Here is a 15283-nt window from a genome sequence, read left to right on the forward strand (position 1 = left end):
AATCCCAACGCTAAGAACAAATTGTGGCAGTCTCGTAAATAGAGTAGTCGATGCCAATTTCCAACCGAAAAGGAACCTTGCACGTAACATCATGCCTGATGGATGATGATGGAAGATGATGATCATGATCGATCATGATGATGGTGTTATGCATGCACATGCTATGTGAACAGCAGAAGAACGGCATTTGACTTCATTTGTCACTGTGAAAGAGAGAGAATGAGAAAGAATGAAGAAAATTCAATCGGATCGAATACAATCTTGACGTCCGCAAGGTCACAATGACACCTTCTTTCTCTCTCTAAAACTTTCTACTTTCTCTCTCTGGAAGAGTACAGCGAGGAACAGGGGCGTGTACTGAGCATAGACTGAAACCCTAAGAGAAAAAGTGCCCTCTGGAGTCTTTCTTTCTCTGTACTACAATTGGAAGCCGAAGTAATCTATGAAAGATACGTAAATAAAAGAAGACAGATTTCGAGTTCGGATATTTTGGGGATTTTTTTCATCAGTGTAATATTTTCTTGGTGGGTTTTGACGAATTTGTGAACTGTCTGAATTTACAACTCCGGTGAGTCCTTGCTAGTATTAGACGCCGTCTCTTTCACTTTTACTACCTTTGATCTCGATAATCAGTTACTGTGTGTTTTTGGAGTGTGCTGTTGCTCATTGGAAGCTCTGGATCGCTGATTTTATAAGTTTCGGAGTCGATTGATGTGGATTTAGTTGTTGTTGTTTGCATTTGTTCAGCTCTTTGGTTGCTGCCTTCAGCTGTAATTATTGTTCTAGTTTGATAAAGTGTCGATTTTGTGCCTTTAGGGATTGCTTTGTGGGTTTCATGTTTGAAATTTGTTCTTGAAGGTGTGGGAAACGGGTTATTCTTCAATGGGTTTGGTTCACTTTTGTTGATCTTTTTTTTTTCTTTTTTTTTGGTTTGTGAATTTTGGTATCATGGGTTTTGTTTTGGGGATTTGATTGCAACCGTTGGCTGGCAAGGTGATGAAATTGAGTTAATCTGGGTATCCGGTCTGAATGTCTGATTTTTGATTTGTTGGCGTTTTTGTACACTGGTTGAAGCTATAGTAGATCTAAAAGTTCCAATATTATACAGAGATTCATGCGGAAGCGGCTCGGAGATTACTGGTTTTGTAGAAGCAGTACAATTATGGAATGTTCAGAATCGATGCTTGTTCCTTGGTTTTGGCTTTTATCGGTTCTTGGCTTGCCTTCAGAAGAAGTCAACACCATATGCACAGGCACAAAGCTTGCCCATTTCTATCGGTGCACAATAAGGGCTTCGAGGCCAATGACCTTGGACGTTGGGGTGAACTGCTCTCTGGTTTGAGCTATTTGTCCGGTTTCTCACTCCTCGTTGTGTAATTGTAGTTTCTTGAGTTCTTGTTGTTTTAGATAGTTGTAGTACTTCGGTTAGTGTTTGTAGTTTGCATTTCTGGAAAGATGGTACCTTCGGGGCCGCCCACACAGATCGGTGGCACCCAGTCCGTTTCTCCTTCACTCATGCGTTCGAATTCTGGAATGTTGGGAGGTCAAGGGGGTCCCATGCCTTCTCAAACGGCTTTTCCTTCCCTTGTGTCGCCCAGAACTCAGTTTAATAACATGAATATGCTTGGAAACGTGCCCAATGTGTCATCTTTTCTTAATCAGTCTTTTGGGAATGGAGTTCCCAATGCTGCGCTTTCTGGCCCTGCGAGTAGCCAGCGTGGAGGTATTGATACTGGGGCTGAGTCGGATCCACTTTCTAGTGTTGGCAATGGTATGTATTTTAATACTCCTTCTTCTTCCTTTGTAGCATCAAACATGGCGAACCCTGCTTCATCCGTGCCGGGTCAGGGTCAGCAATTCTCGAACCCTTCTGGTAACCAGCTAATTCCAGATCAACAGCAGTCCCAGCAACTTGAGTCGCCTAATTTCCAACACAGTCAGCAGCCAATGCAACAGTTCTCTGCAACACCCAGTGCCCACCAGCAGCAGCAATTTCAATCTATTCGAGGTGGCTTAGGTGGTGTTGGAACTGTAAAAATGGAGCCCCACGTGACAAATGATCAGCGGGGACAGCAGCAGCAGTTTCAAGCGTTAAGAAATCCTGGTCCAGTGAAACTGGAATCGCAACAAATTCAGACAATGAGAAGTATGGTGCCAGTAAAAATGGAACCCCAACATTCTGATCAATCATTATTTCTGCATCAACAGCAGCAACAACAGCAGCATCAACAACAACAACAGCAACAATTCCTACACATGTCAAGGCAGTCCTCTCAGGCTGCTGCCCAAATGAATCTTTTGCATCAACAAAGACTCTTGCAGCTACACCAGCAACAACAGCAACAACAGCAACAACAGCAAATCTTGAAGGCAATGCCTCAACAGCGTTCCCAATTACCGCAGCAGTTTCCACAGCAGAATTTGCCTTTGAGACCACCTGTAAAATCAGGCTATGAACCTGGGATGTGTGCTCGACGTCTCACCCATTACATGTATCAGCAACAACATAGACCCGAAGTAAGATTCTTTTACCATTCATACTCTTTTGTGCGCTTATTTGGTGTGGCTGTTATGATCTGTAAACAATGCATAAATGTTGTGCAGGACAACAATATTGAATTCTGGAGGAAATTTGTTGCTGAGTACTTTGCTCCTGATGCCAAAAAGAAGTGGTGTGTTTCCATGTATGGAAGTGGCCGGCAAACAAATGGTGTTTTTCCTCAGGTTGCTGCTCTTATCATTAAATTGTTGCTATGGACTTGCAAATCTGCTTAAGCCCATCTTAGTCTTAACTTATACATATCTTTTTACTTTTGATATGTGACACCATCTTCGTGCTGGTTTGAAGTATTAGCCCACAGATCTCTGTCTATACACAAATAGAATTCCTATTAATCCCAAGTACTGGTGCAAATGATCAATTCAATCTTCTGAATTTTTCAGGATGTGTGGCACTGTGAAATATGCAATCGCAAGCCTGGCCGGGGTTTTGGTATGTCACATTGTTAGTTTTTCCTAGTTCTATTGTTTACTTCATCATGTTGTATTCCATGGTGCCCATTGCTGCTCGAAATTGGCATCCTATTTTAAAAATGTGTCCTACTATTTACTCATAAAAAGAAATGTGCCCTGCTATTGGCTCATTAGCATCTTAACTTCTTTGCTGAAAATATTGTTATTTAGTTAGGTTTGCTGCTATTTGTTTCTGGTGTATGCAAGGGGTCGAGAGGGGCAAATGATCCCCTGGCCTAGGTGAGAGGAAAAAAGACCCCCCCTGGCCTAGCTGTGAAAAAAAGGAGATAAAAACCCTCGATCCCAAAGTTGAGATGATAAAGTTCATCTATTTTAAATAGTTTGGTAAAGATTTAAGATGTTCCATCATGTCTCTTTTCTGTTTTGTTCTGACTAACACAAACAAAATCAATCGATATAGACACTTTGATAATTATTAGTATTTTGTTCCATGGGTCTTGATATGTTGGTAAAATATCAGAGTTATAGAAAGGATGCCATGAGCTCAAATATCATCTATTATAATAAGAAAAATAAACATTCAAGACTAATGGCAATGAAGAATCGTGCAATGATTTCAAAATATGGAAACTCATTGAGCACAATTTAAGAAATTAATGCTAGTCTTGAAAAAAGAAATTACAAGATATGTTTATATGTTTAAAATGATAATTAAATTTCTTGAATTGGTTGATTGTAATAGACTTTAGTGGTCTGAATATTCATGATTTCTAGTATTACTAGATAACCATGCCTAGATGTTGCTCTTGTATATGTTCCGTGTACTTGGGCTATGCTTATTTATCTCATCAATAAAGGTTCTTATTTACCGAGTAAAAAAAAAAAATTCTTGATTTTTTAAAAAATTTTGCAAGGTATCTTCTTGAACATTTTAAATCAATATTTTATTTAATTCCATCTTTTGATCTTGTCCCTTGGGATTTAACATTCTAGCATCTAACATTCTAGCTTTAGGTGTATTGATAGAATTTACTACGCTTAACTGATATCTGAATTCTGTTTACTGTACTCTCAGAAGCAACTGTTGAGGTTCTTCCTAGGCTTTTCAAAATCAAATACGAAAGTGGTACTTTGGAAGAGCTTCTTTATGTTGATATGCCCCGTGAATATCAGAACTCATCTGGTCAGATTGTCTTGGACTATGCAAAAGCAATACAGGAAAGTGTTTTTGAGCAACTTCGTGTTGTTCGTGATGGTCAACTTCGGATAGTTTTCTCTCCAGACCTAAAGGTTGCACCAAAGAGAAATCGACTTCTTTGCTCCCGACATCTTCCATCTTTCCTAGGCATCATTCACTGACATTTTCTTGTCTTTGTTTATTATGTCTACCAGATATGCTCTTGGGAATTCTGTGCTCGGCGTCATGAAGAGCTCATACCTCGAAGATTGTTGATACCTCAGGTAAATAGTGAAAAGTTCCATTTTATATCTTGTTGATACCTCATGAAAAGCTCTTCTATTTTCTGGTTGATGTGTCTAAGATATCTTGGTGGGGACCAAGTGTTAGGCTGATTTGCACATCATGACTTGGATTTAGGAACTTATCATCTTGGGAGAACAATAATGACTTGTTTTTGTATTTTATTGGTATTCATGTTAACTTTGTGCCTCTAATGCAACATGAACATGGTTGAGAAAGGTTTCTATTTAAGCATTTTTTTTTTTTTTGGTTAGAAATGACAAGTTCCGTTAGAAAGCTCAAAAGGCACAACCTAGGTACACAGGTTAAGCACATTGATCAATGAAGAATCCGATTGGATGTGGAAATTCTGCAAATCCTATAAGAATTGTTCCAAAAAATTGTGACTCATTAATCAAGGGTTAACCAGAACACAGACAGATCTACAGAACTAAACTTTCTCTTTAAAAGGGTAGTTGATTTCTTGGAAGTTGGAGCTATAATTTTTGAAAACTGTCTTGTCTCTATTCTTGTAATTCTTTCAACTTTATCTTTATACATTTATGTTTGAGTTGCATTACTGGTTGTCTAAATTGGAACCTTTCATTGACTGAAATGATATCCAATGGATTTATATGATTTTGGATGGAATGTGCACGTGCGTTGGTGGATGTATCATTACTGGAGTCTGTATCTTATGGGTTCTATGACCCAGTTTCTTTTTCATGGGACAAACAAAGCATCCATTAATTGTCAAATCTTCCCCATCCAATTGGTGTAAAAGTAATTGATTGGGGTCATATTGTCATAATGTATGTGTGAGGATTACGTTCTTTTGGCTCCAGATATTGAACATATTTGACAGCTATATTTGTGCTGCACAGGTTAGTCAACTTGGAGCTGCTGCTCAAAAATACCAGGCTGCTGCTCAGAATGCATCATCCAATGTACCTGTTTCAGAGTTGCAAACTAATTGTAACATGTAAGTTCATAATTAATATGGTTCCTGGTTCGTGTACTATCTTTGAGCCTTGAGTGATGCTTTACTCTTGCTTGTGAAATTTGCCTTTTTGATATATATATTTTTTTCAAAAAGAAAGAACTAATAAACAAAAAGAAGACATTTGATGGATTCCTTCTTATATCTTGTTCATATGTTTCAAGTCCTCTCATTAATTCCTTCTACGTGGAATTTTTCTTAAGGTTTGTAGCGTCGGCTCGACAGTTAGCGAAAGCCTTGGAAGTGCCTTTGGTAAATGATTTAGGATATACAAAGAGATACGTACGTTGCCTTCAGGTAATGTCTTACTTTTCTTGATGGGCCGTTAGAATCATACTTCCATGTTATTCCTGAAGTATTGAAAAGTTGAATCTGTGGTTTTCTGTAGAGCTGTAATGCCTCTTACCTGGACTAAAGAAAAGAAAAAAAGAAGAAAGTAAACTGTTTAGGAGTTGGAGGATTTATGTTTGAGGTCACAGTAACTTCTATCCAGGGAACATTTGCATTATTTTCTTTTGTGGCCTTTTATATTTGGAGCATGGGCAGCTTTTTTTCTATGATTAGGATAATAATGTTCATTTTCCTGATACAGATCTCCACCTGCCACCCACCTCCAATTTGGATTGTCCCTTTGGAATGTGATATTTTCTTGTTCCATATTACCTTCACGGTACAACTTGTTTAATTCTTGTATAAAAACCCTCCCTCCATTGCACTTGAGAAGAGTTAGGCCTCACGTGGATGTTGATATGAGATGGGATGAGATGAGAAATCTGTAAATAGTAATGAAATAGTAGTAAAATGATTTGAGTTAAGATGTTTTATGGGATTTTTGGGAAAGGAGAAAGAAAAAGTTGAATAAAAAAATTTATAAAGTTAAAATATTGTTAGATTATAAATTTTAATATAATTTTTGTTTTGTGATTTGAAAAAATTGATTTTTTTTTTTTTTGGGAGTTGGCAAAAATTGTAATGATTAGATGAAAAAGTTGAAAATTTGAAATTGAAAAGTGTTTGTGTTTGAGTGGTGTTTGGATGTTGAGATGAGATGAGATGGGAAGGGATAAGATGGGTTGAGACCATCTCAAAATCCAAACGGGGCCTTGCTCTTGGAAATTTGATACACAAACGCTCTATGTTCTATATATTCTCCTCTACCAGATCTCTTTGAAATAACTCCATTTGTCTTTAAGGATGAATATACTTTTCCTTGAGGATCAACTACATGGTCATGAGTTTGTCTAGATTCTCCCCTTTTATTGAGTTCAATGCTTATATTTTTCTCTATGTAACTAGATTCAATTAAGTCTCAATATATATATATATATATATACGTATATATTTGTACATAGTGTCATATAAAAATATTTTCAATCCATGTTGTGTTCAGGGGATATTCAGATTCCTTTAGCTTTTCCAGTCTCCTATTGAAATGCTCCTCTCCAAGCTTTTTTGAGGCTATATATGAAAATTTATGTAGGTATTATGGTGTTCTTAAATGGTATTAAGATGAATAGCTTCTGTGAAGTGCTTGAAGTTACAAGATCTTTGATATGCTTGGAGAATTGTTACTGCATATTTGTATTGAACTTATTGTTATAAGTTTCATGGTTAACTTTTTTTTTTTTTTTTAACCATGAAACTTATAACAATAATTTCATGGTTAACCATGGTTATAAATTGATAACAACCAGTGTCAACTACTTGTCTAATTTGTATTATATTCTTCTACTTAATTCTATGAATGTGGTATTTGTAAAGTAAAGAGCCAGCTAGTATGCCAGATAAATCAACTTTTCTATAGGGTTCACTTGTGTTCAACTATATTAATGAAACTTCTATGCGATGCTGACCACTTTGTTTTTGTCTTTCATTTTTGGGCTTGCAGATATCAGAAGTGGTTAATAGTATGAAAGAGTTAATTGATTATAGCCGAGAAACAGGGACAGGACCTATGGGTAAGTTTGATGTGAATTTTCATTGATAAAAAATTTTACCTTCATTTATATATGCCACATTGGTTTTCTTTTTCCAAGGTTAAATGTAATATTGGGATTTTGGATCAAAGAAATGAAGCTGGGAAGCTCTTAACAGGGTTCAAGAAAAGTATTGCTATACTTAATGTATTTATTTCCTTATATCCATTGATCATACATAGAACTGGTCACTAAACTTTGTATGAGGCTTTTGCCTTCCTTTTGATAATATAATTATTTTACTTATCAAAAAAAAAAAAAAAATTAATGTATTTATTGAGATTCTATGGGGTTGTGTAGCTAATATATATTCAACACTCGATTATCAACAGAAATTGAAGGAAGTTGGTTTCCTTCGTTTTAAGCAATTGAAGACTTTGTTGGCATAGCCTTTCTTGTTGATCTAGCCCTGATATTCACCCTGCCAACCGAACCCTAAACATAAAACAGAAGGCACATCTAATTGGGGTACCGTCCACTTCCTTAAAAAAAAAAAAAATTGTAGCCCATAATTTTATGCTGCTAATAACATTTCTTTTTGATAAGTATGCTGCTAATAACATAATGGTTAGTTCTTCACATGCAAATTATCAGATTGCGTTTGCATGACTTTTTGCCTGTATTCACCTTGCCAACTGAGCCCTAAACATAAAACAGAAGGCACATCTAATTGTAGCCCGTAATTTTATGCTGCTATTAACATAATGGTTAGTTCTTCACATGAAAATTATCAGATTGCGTTTGCATGACTTTTTGCCTGTTGTTTGAGTTTTGGATAAGTTATTGTCTGCATATTGCTCAGTTTAGTCTCTTTTTGTTATATGGTGTATGTTCTGTGCTTGTTGGAGATCATGGAGTTCTCTGCAGTTTTTTTTAATGGCATTTGGAACATAGGACTTGGAATAATGCAGAAAAAGATATTTTATTCTTGGAATAGGCTCAACACGTCCCCTGTCCCCTGATTTGTATGAGCTACTGAGCAAATGGCTCATGGAAACTACACTTCCCTGCCTCTCTTCTGTTTCTTTTATTTTTATTTTTATTTATTTATTTTATTATCTCCCCTAACAAGGAGCGTTTTGTAGATGTTTATGCTCTTGACATGTGAGACAAACCTGTGGCAGCAGTTTTCAACATTCAGGACCTGATTTGGACAAATATTTGCTATTGAAAACTATTTTGCTGACAGTCTTCTGATGGAAAATTCTTTTGTATATAGTTACCATGTAAAAAAGCTACCTAACTCTTTATGGTTAATGCTACAAATAATACGCTAGTGCCTATCATTCCTTTGCCCTTAGGTTTATTTGTGCCTGTGATTTTGCATGGTACTTTGAATGTAATATTGCATGTTGCATCAAGCCGTATTCTGGATTATCAAATGCCAAAGGGTAGCTCATCTTTTTTCTGTTTCTTTCCAGAAAGCTTGGTCAAGTTTCCTCGGAGGACAAGTACTTCGTCTGGGTTTCATGGTCATTCTCAACAGCCGGAGGAACAGCAACAACAGCAGCAGAATGTGGCCCAGAACTCAAACAGTGATCAAAGCTCTGTCCAGGCTGCTGCAATGCAACTTGCTGTTAGCAATGGTGTGTCTGGTGTAAATAATTCCCTAAGCACAGCATCCACGTCAACCTCAGCAAGCACAATTGTTGGGCTTCTCCATCAGAACTCCATGAACTCCAGACAGCAGAATTCTATGACCAATGCAAGCAGTCCTTATGGAGGAAGTTCTGTTCAGATTCCTTCCCCCGGTTCTTCCAGTACTATTCCACAGGCACAACCCAACCCATCTGCATTCCAATCACCAACACCATCTAACAATCCACCACAAACGACTCATGGCCCCTTAACAACAGCTGTCAATCACATGAGTACCTCGAATTCACCTGCAAATATGTCATTGCAACAGCCATCTCTTTCTGGCGAGGCTGACCCGAGTGATTCGCAGAGTTCTGTCCAGAAAATCCTACATGAGTTGATGATATCCCACCAACTTAATGGGACAGGTGGTATGGTTGGTGTTGCTTCTATGGGAAATGACATGAAAAATGTTAATGGGGTTTTACAGACAGGCAACAATGGTCTCAATGGTGGTAACTGCTTAGTGGGGAATGGGACTGTCAACAGTAACACAGGTATTGGGAGTGGTGGATTTGGCACCATGGGTGGACTTGGTCAGCCGGCCATGGTTAATGGAATGAGATCGGCAATGGGAAATAACCCTGCGATGAATGGAAGGGTAGTAATGGCATCAATGGCTCGGGACCAAAGTATGAATCATCAACAACAGCAGGATATGGGAAACCAACTGCTTAGTGGACTAGGAGCAGTTAACGGGTTTAATAATCTTCAGTTTGATTGGAAACCCTCCCCATGAAAAGGCTCCCTTGATTACACAGATGTTCCTGTTGTTGATTACAGCTGCTTGTGCAGCATGAGAAAATAGTAGAATTGCCCTGCGGCCCTGTGAAGATGGTTGCATACGGTGAAAATTTTTGCAGGGTTTTGCTCCCACTTTGTACTAGTCTGTTTTTCATAATATAAAAGGAAATTTGGTGGCTGGTTGTGTGGCTCAAGGGGCTAAGTAACTGTGATTTCAAATGTGCTATATATATGTAGAGAGAGAGAGAGAGAGAGAATCGCGGCATTAAACCATTGTTTTCCGTCAGCTTCCCGATGATTTCTCAAAAAAATAAAAATATGGGATGGCTCCATCAAGCTTTCCCAAATATCAGATCTTTGTAAATGATAAAATCGACATATTTAGTTCCTTCCAGTCTCACCCATTAGAGGTTTGCCCACCGTAACAACTACACGAGTGGCATAAGATACGTTTTGAACAAATATCAACATAAGATCGATAATCATATGTGTGGCCATCGTTGTGTTTACCGACTTTGATTTGTAAAAGGTGGTCGATATCCAAAAATCGTTGGGGTTCCGGCAAGCTAGAGCTTTCTTTCTTCAATCCACCTTCTCGGGTGGGGAAGAGAACGAAAGAGGCTGCGCAGATGGTGGTTGTAATAGGTCCGAGAATCTTACATCAACTTTACACCTCAATTCTTAGCCTCACTTGAAGCTCTCTTGTGATGCTTTGAAAAACGAAAGTACATGGATTTGGACTTGATTTGGAGAATATTAGGAGAGGAGTATCAGAAACTGAAGGCATTCTTGAATGTAGGATAAATTATAATATAAAATGTATACAATGATGGAGATACAAGTAAAATGATAACAGTTTAACATAAAGAAGACGGTCCTGAATACTGTCTCGAATGAATGATAACTTCATGAACACAACAACATTGGATCCCTTTGAGCCAAAAGGCAAGGCAATTGTTTATCATTTCTGTTTTTCAGGCCTCTATATATTTCTCTACGGTAGCAGATAAGGTGGACTTGGGCACTGCACCAATCACACTCTCTTTCTTTTCTCCATTCTTGAAAAACAGTACGGTTGGAATGCTTCTTATTCCGTACTTGGTGGCAATGTTGGGGCAGTCATCTGTGTTAACCTTGCAGCAGAGAATCTTTCCTCCATATTCTTTTGCTAGTTCATCAATCACGGGTGCAATCATCCTACATGGTCCGCACCATGGTGCCCAAAACTCCACCAGAACTGGGTTGTCACTTGCAATGACAAGGCCATCCCAGCTTGAATCTGTCACCACTTGAACTGCAGATTTCAAGCATGTTTTGTTTTTTAGAACGAGGAGGTATGTATGTGGTCTCTGGAAAATTTTTATAACTGGGTAACTTTTGAGAGAAAATAATTACTACAATTGAACTGCTTCCTGTTTCTTTCCCAGTATTCACCAATTAAAAAATGTTTCCCTTTTGATAAATTTTAACTGCAAAATCCCCAGGAGGTTATCATTGAAGTTTTGGCCAAGCTAGAAAAGGTAAAGATACAAAGACCAAAAAAAAAAAAGAAAATTACTTGTACAACATCTTCAAGAGCTTGGGACTTCACTCAAAAGCTTCACCATTCATCTCCTCCTCTTAATCATTACTGTTTCTCCTCTGAGTTTGCTTTAACACAAACCTCTCGGTTGTTTTTGTTGCATATTTTTCTTAGAAATTTCAATACTTTTAGACCGTCAACAAAAGGGGTTTGCTATTTTTACTGTCCACCTCTTGATCTTGCAATACATCAATTTAAAATAGAGTTAGTAGCTAACCTTCATTCAGAGCTTCACGAGCTTTGCAGACAATGCTTGATTTTCGGAATCTGGTGCTGAGGGAATGAGGGTAAGATGAAGATGATAAAGAAGATGTTAGTATGGAATTCTTAAATACATTACATGTCGGCAGATGAAGTTTTTCTCTAGAAGAAAATGGATGGTAACATTGTAGAGCAGCAGCTCTTGTAGTGCATACTGTGGTCACTTGAAAACAGTTCTCCAGAGCCATTCTTTTCCTCAACAGTCGTGTATTTTTGTTTTTGATTTTTCAAAGAGTATGACTACAAGGTTTTCTGTTGATTCTTTTTGCTTTAAGTTTACATTTTCAATATTTCTTCGAGTCTGTAAGTGGATATTATGACAAGATTCTGAGGTCCTAGAGTGCTCAAATTCATGTGGATGACATTTATGTGTTGAAACTCTCAATTTGTGCCACTCGAAAGTCAAGGAAATCACCTAAAACACCCTGCTTTTACATGGACTTGGAAAACCCCAAATCACCCAGTTTTCAGGACTTCTTGACCCTTCGTTGGTGGACCACAAATTTCTCATCCGTTCATCAGCTTCAGCTGCTGTTTCTTTCACCAGTACTGCTATTTTAAGGTCTCTACACCACGTACTGTTTATGTGACATAATTTGATTTCAAAGATAGATTTTAAAATTTGAATCTCATAAATTAAATTTTACCATTTAAATGATATAGATAATGTGCTCAACAGAATGACTTGAGAATAAAATAACTCTCTTCACATATGGATCTTAGAATTGCTCAGCTTAAGTGATGCTCAATTATCGCTAGTAATTCCATTATTTTCCCCCATAATCCTCACTTCTGACCATTACCAACGTTATTAAGATATTAATGCTTACTGCTTAGAAAGCAATTGTGCAACCACCCCAAAGGACCGTTAATGAAACCACTGTCCAAAGTTGCTTGTTTGGTTGCTAGCCTTCCTCTAGATAATCCTTTTAATTTATTCAAAAGAGTAATAATTTGTACAAGTCTCAAGTATACAAGTTTTGCGCAGACCCTTTATAAAACAATCATTTTCTTTTTTCTGTGGGCTCCAATTTTTTTACAAATGAGTTGTGCGAGGCTTGCACACCTAAAAGGGCTTATACCTAGCATACTCTATTCAAAATCCCCATTATATTGATATATCTTTTTAAATCAAGACAAAATTTCTTTAAACAACTCACGTTAAGGTGGGAGCAACACCCCTTTACACACGCCTATGCGGTAAACCTCTCATACAGTTAAGGTAAGCAACCAAAATTACACGTACAAGGTCTTATTTACAACATATATATGCACAATTAGCTCTTTCTAGAGTTAAGGAGCCTCTAACCGAAACAGGGAGATGAATTTGATCATGAATTGAGTTCATCTACCCGAGCACATAAGCAGACTGAACAGCCATAGCATTTTGCAACGCAAGAATTTCATACCAAATCAGTCAAGGTTCCCAATTGACTTTACTAAAGCCATTCAGATCTGGGAATCAGACTCCACTACAACACAAGCAGCTTGAGATTCAAGCAAAGCTTCAAACCATCTAACACAGCACTCAACTCCGCTTTGTTTTTAGATCCCATACCATAGAAAGATGAAAAACCAGCCATGAAACCTCCTGCCGGATCCCTGATCACTCCACCTCCTCCACAAGAACTGGATTACTCAATGAGCTTCTGTCACCATTAAGTTTTACACAACCAAAACGAGGTCTAATTCATCTCAAAATACAAACCACTGGTTGTTTCCAATGAATAAGAGGCACCTCTTCTAACCTTAATGGTGAATATATACTTGATTTTCACTTCTGTTTAGTGTTTTCAAGGAAAACACTTATATATACCAGCAAATACTTGATTTTCCAAATTAAACCTGTGTGCTCTCCCAATTGATTATCTATTCTTGCCTAGCATCTCCTTATTCATAAAGATCAGCTAATGAGAGAAGGCAACAATCCAACAATTCATGCAAAATGAAAGTTACTGCTTGCCCTTTGAAACCACCAAGTAATCCTTCGAATCCTATTGACAACCTCTCTGCACAGCAATCACATTTTGAAGCCAAAGAAACACCCAGTTTCTGAATATTAACATTAAAAGGTAAATTGTAATGAAAGCACAGCCATATGAAGACAGACATGCATGCATCTTATTTGGAAAGTGCGTATACCAGACTCGCTCCAAGACACAGATTGACCTCGAGTTCTAATATGCTCCCTAGAAGAACAAGTGGAAAGAGGATCAGTGCCAGAAGCCTTCCAAATAGGTAAATCACCATATTGTATGAATTGGCATCAATATATATTTAATTTAGTTCCTCCTATAGCTATAGGAAGCTAATAGAGATCAACTACCTGATTTTCCTGAGCAGAGTGTGGATATCTGTCCCCACCATCTGGGCACACAAAAAACACAAGGTAATTGAAACTCATCCTGCGCTTCATTCTAGCAATATTTGTTTGTTTGAGTTTTTTCAAGTTTGGAGGGGTGTTGATAAAGCAGTTTTGATTGATTGCTTTTAGTGCTTTTCAACAGTTCAGTCCCAGACTGCCAGCAAAGTGTGAAACATCTTGCAAATAATTAAACCTGCTCCAACTACTTAAAGGGTAGTGATATTATAAGAGTCTTTACTTCTTGGGTGCGTTATTGAAACATTACTCTGGGTGTTTTCAACTAGTACCACCAAAATGAATGACTTGTCCCCAAATGAAGTGAGCCAAATCCCTCTTTGTTCTGCAATAACATTACTGTTGGGTTTCTAAATTTTGCAACTAGTACCACCAAAATCAATGACTTGCCCCCAAATGAACTGAAGTGTACCAAATCCTTCTTTCATCTGCAATGGCTAACTGTTGGGGCCTGGGGGTACTGCTGCCCCATTCATTGATCCCCCTGCAACAATTGAGCTGTCTATTGAGTGAAAGGCACAATTAATGAAGAAGAAGACAAACGTGTAGATAAGTCATCACAGTTCTTAAAAAACTGTGAAGTCAATTCACTTTATTTGGTTAACAAAAATAAAAAATCTATCTCATTTCAATTCATCATTACAACTTTTTTAAATTTCCATATAAAATATAATACACAATTTAACTTTTTTAAATCCCAATACAAAATTAATATTTAAAAATTATATTATAACAATATTTTATTCATTACTATTTAAAACATCTCATCTCATCTTATCTCATCTGTGTAACCAAACGAGACCAATTTAAAGATGTAGTCAAGTTTCTATTTTATATTCTCATTCTCTGTCATTTCCATTCTAATTTTAAATTCGATTAACAGTCTTTTAGTCTTGATGACATATATGCCAATAATACATAAGAGATCAAAGAATTTGTCTTTATATCGATATTAATCTATATTATTAATTTGTTTAAATATCTATTCATATATTTAAATTTTGATCAAATTTGAAAAGAGGCGTTTTTGGATATTGAGATGAGTTGAGTTGAGTTTTAAATAGTAATATTTTGTAGGTCCTATTGAGATGAGTTTAAATTTTTTAGGTTGAGATGACTTTAACTTTTTATGTTGAAATATATAAAGTAGATTGAGATGAGTTTAATTTTTTTTTTTATATGAAATTGAAAAAGTAGTGGATCCTATTAATAATTGATTTGAGATGAGTTGAGTTTGATTCAACAAAGGTTTGGTTTGTTTTTGCAAATG

The 15283-nt window shown here is 37.1% G+C and overlaps 2 protein-coding genes and 1 long non-coding RNA gene across 4 annotated transcripts; 2 read left to right on the forward strand and 1 right to left on the reverse strand.

Annotated features, from left to right (window-relative positions):
• Positions 1-200: 200 nt before the first annotated feature.
• LOC122295487 (transcriptional corepressor SEUSS-like) lies at positions 201-9984 on the forward strand. 2 transcript variants are annotated; one of them, XM_043104524.1, is made up of 11 exons: positions 202-568; positions 1109-1723; positions 1808-2517; positions 2605-2724; positions 2944-2992; positions 4049-4263; positions 4366-4434; positions 5317-5414; positions 5636-5729; positions 7321-7390; positions 8830-9984. In XM_043104524.1, the coding sequence occupies exons 2-11, from the start codon at positions 1456-1458 to the stop codon at positions 9783-9785; spliced, it is 2649 nt and encodes an 882-aa protein (XP_042960458.1). In that variant the 5' UTR covers positions 202-568; positions 1109-1455; the 3' UTR covers positions 9786-9984. The 2 variants fall into 2 exon arrangements, with proteins under 2 accessions (XP_042960457.1, XP_042960458.1); XM_043104523.1 differs by having other exon boundaries at positions 201-568; positions 1109-2517.
• Positions 9985-10576: 592 nt separating this feature from the next.
• Positions 10577-11933, reverse strand: LOC122295491 (thioredoxin M-type, chloroplastic-like). Its single transcript, XM_043104528.1, has 2 exons — positions 11590-11933; positions 10577-11084 (listed from the first exon to the last, which is right to left on the reverse strand). The coding sequence occupies exons 1-2, from the start codon at positions 11819-11821 to the stop codon at positions 10765-10767; spliced, it is 552 nt and encodes a 183-aa protein (XP_042960462.1). The 5' UTR covers positions 11822-11933; the 3' UTR covers positions 10577-10764.
• A 141-nt stretch (positions 11934-12074) lies between these two features.
• On the forward strand, positions 12075-14546 carry LOC122295492. The gene is made up of 3 exons (XR_006238095.1): positions 12075-13871; positions 13977-14022; positions 14141-14546. It is a non-coding gene; the product is annotated as an uncharacterized LOC122295492 (long non-coding RNA).
• The last annotated feature ends 737 nt before the right edge of the window (positions 14547-15283 follow it).

Source organism: Carya illinoinensis, chromosome 15 (assembly GCF_018687715.1).
Source record: "Carya illinoinensis cultivar Pawnee chromosome 15, C.illinoinensisPawnee_v1, whole genome shotgun sequence".
NCBI lineage: Eukaryota > Viridiplantae > Streptophyta > Magnoliopsida > Fagales > Juglandaceae > Carya > Carya illinoinensis.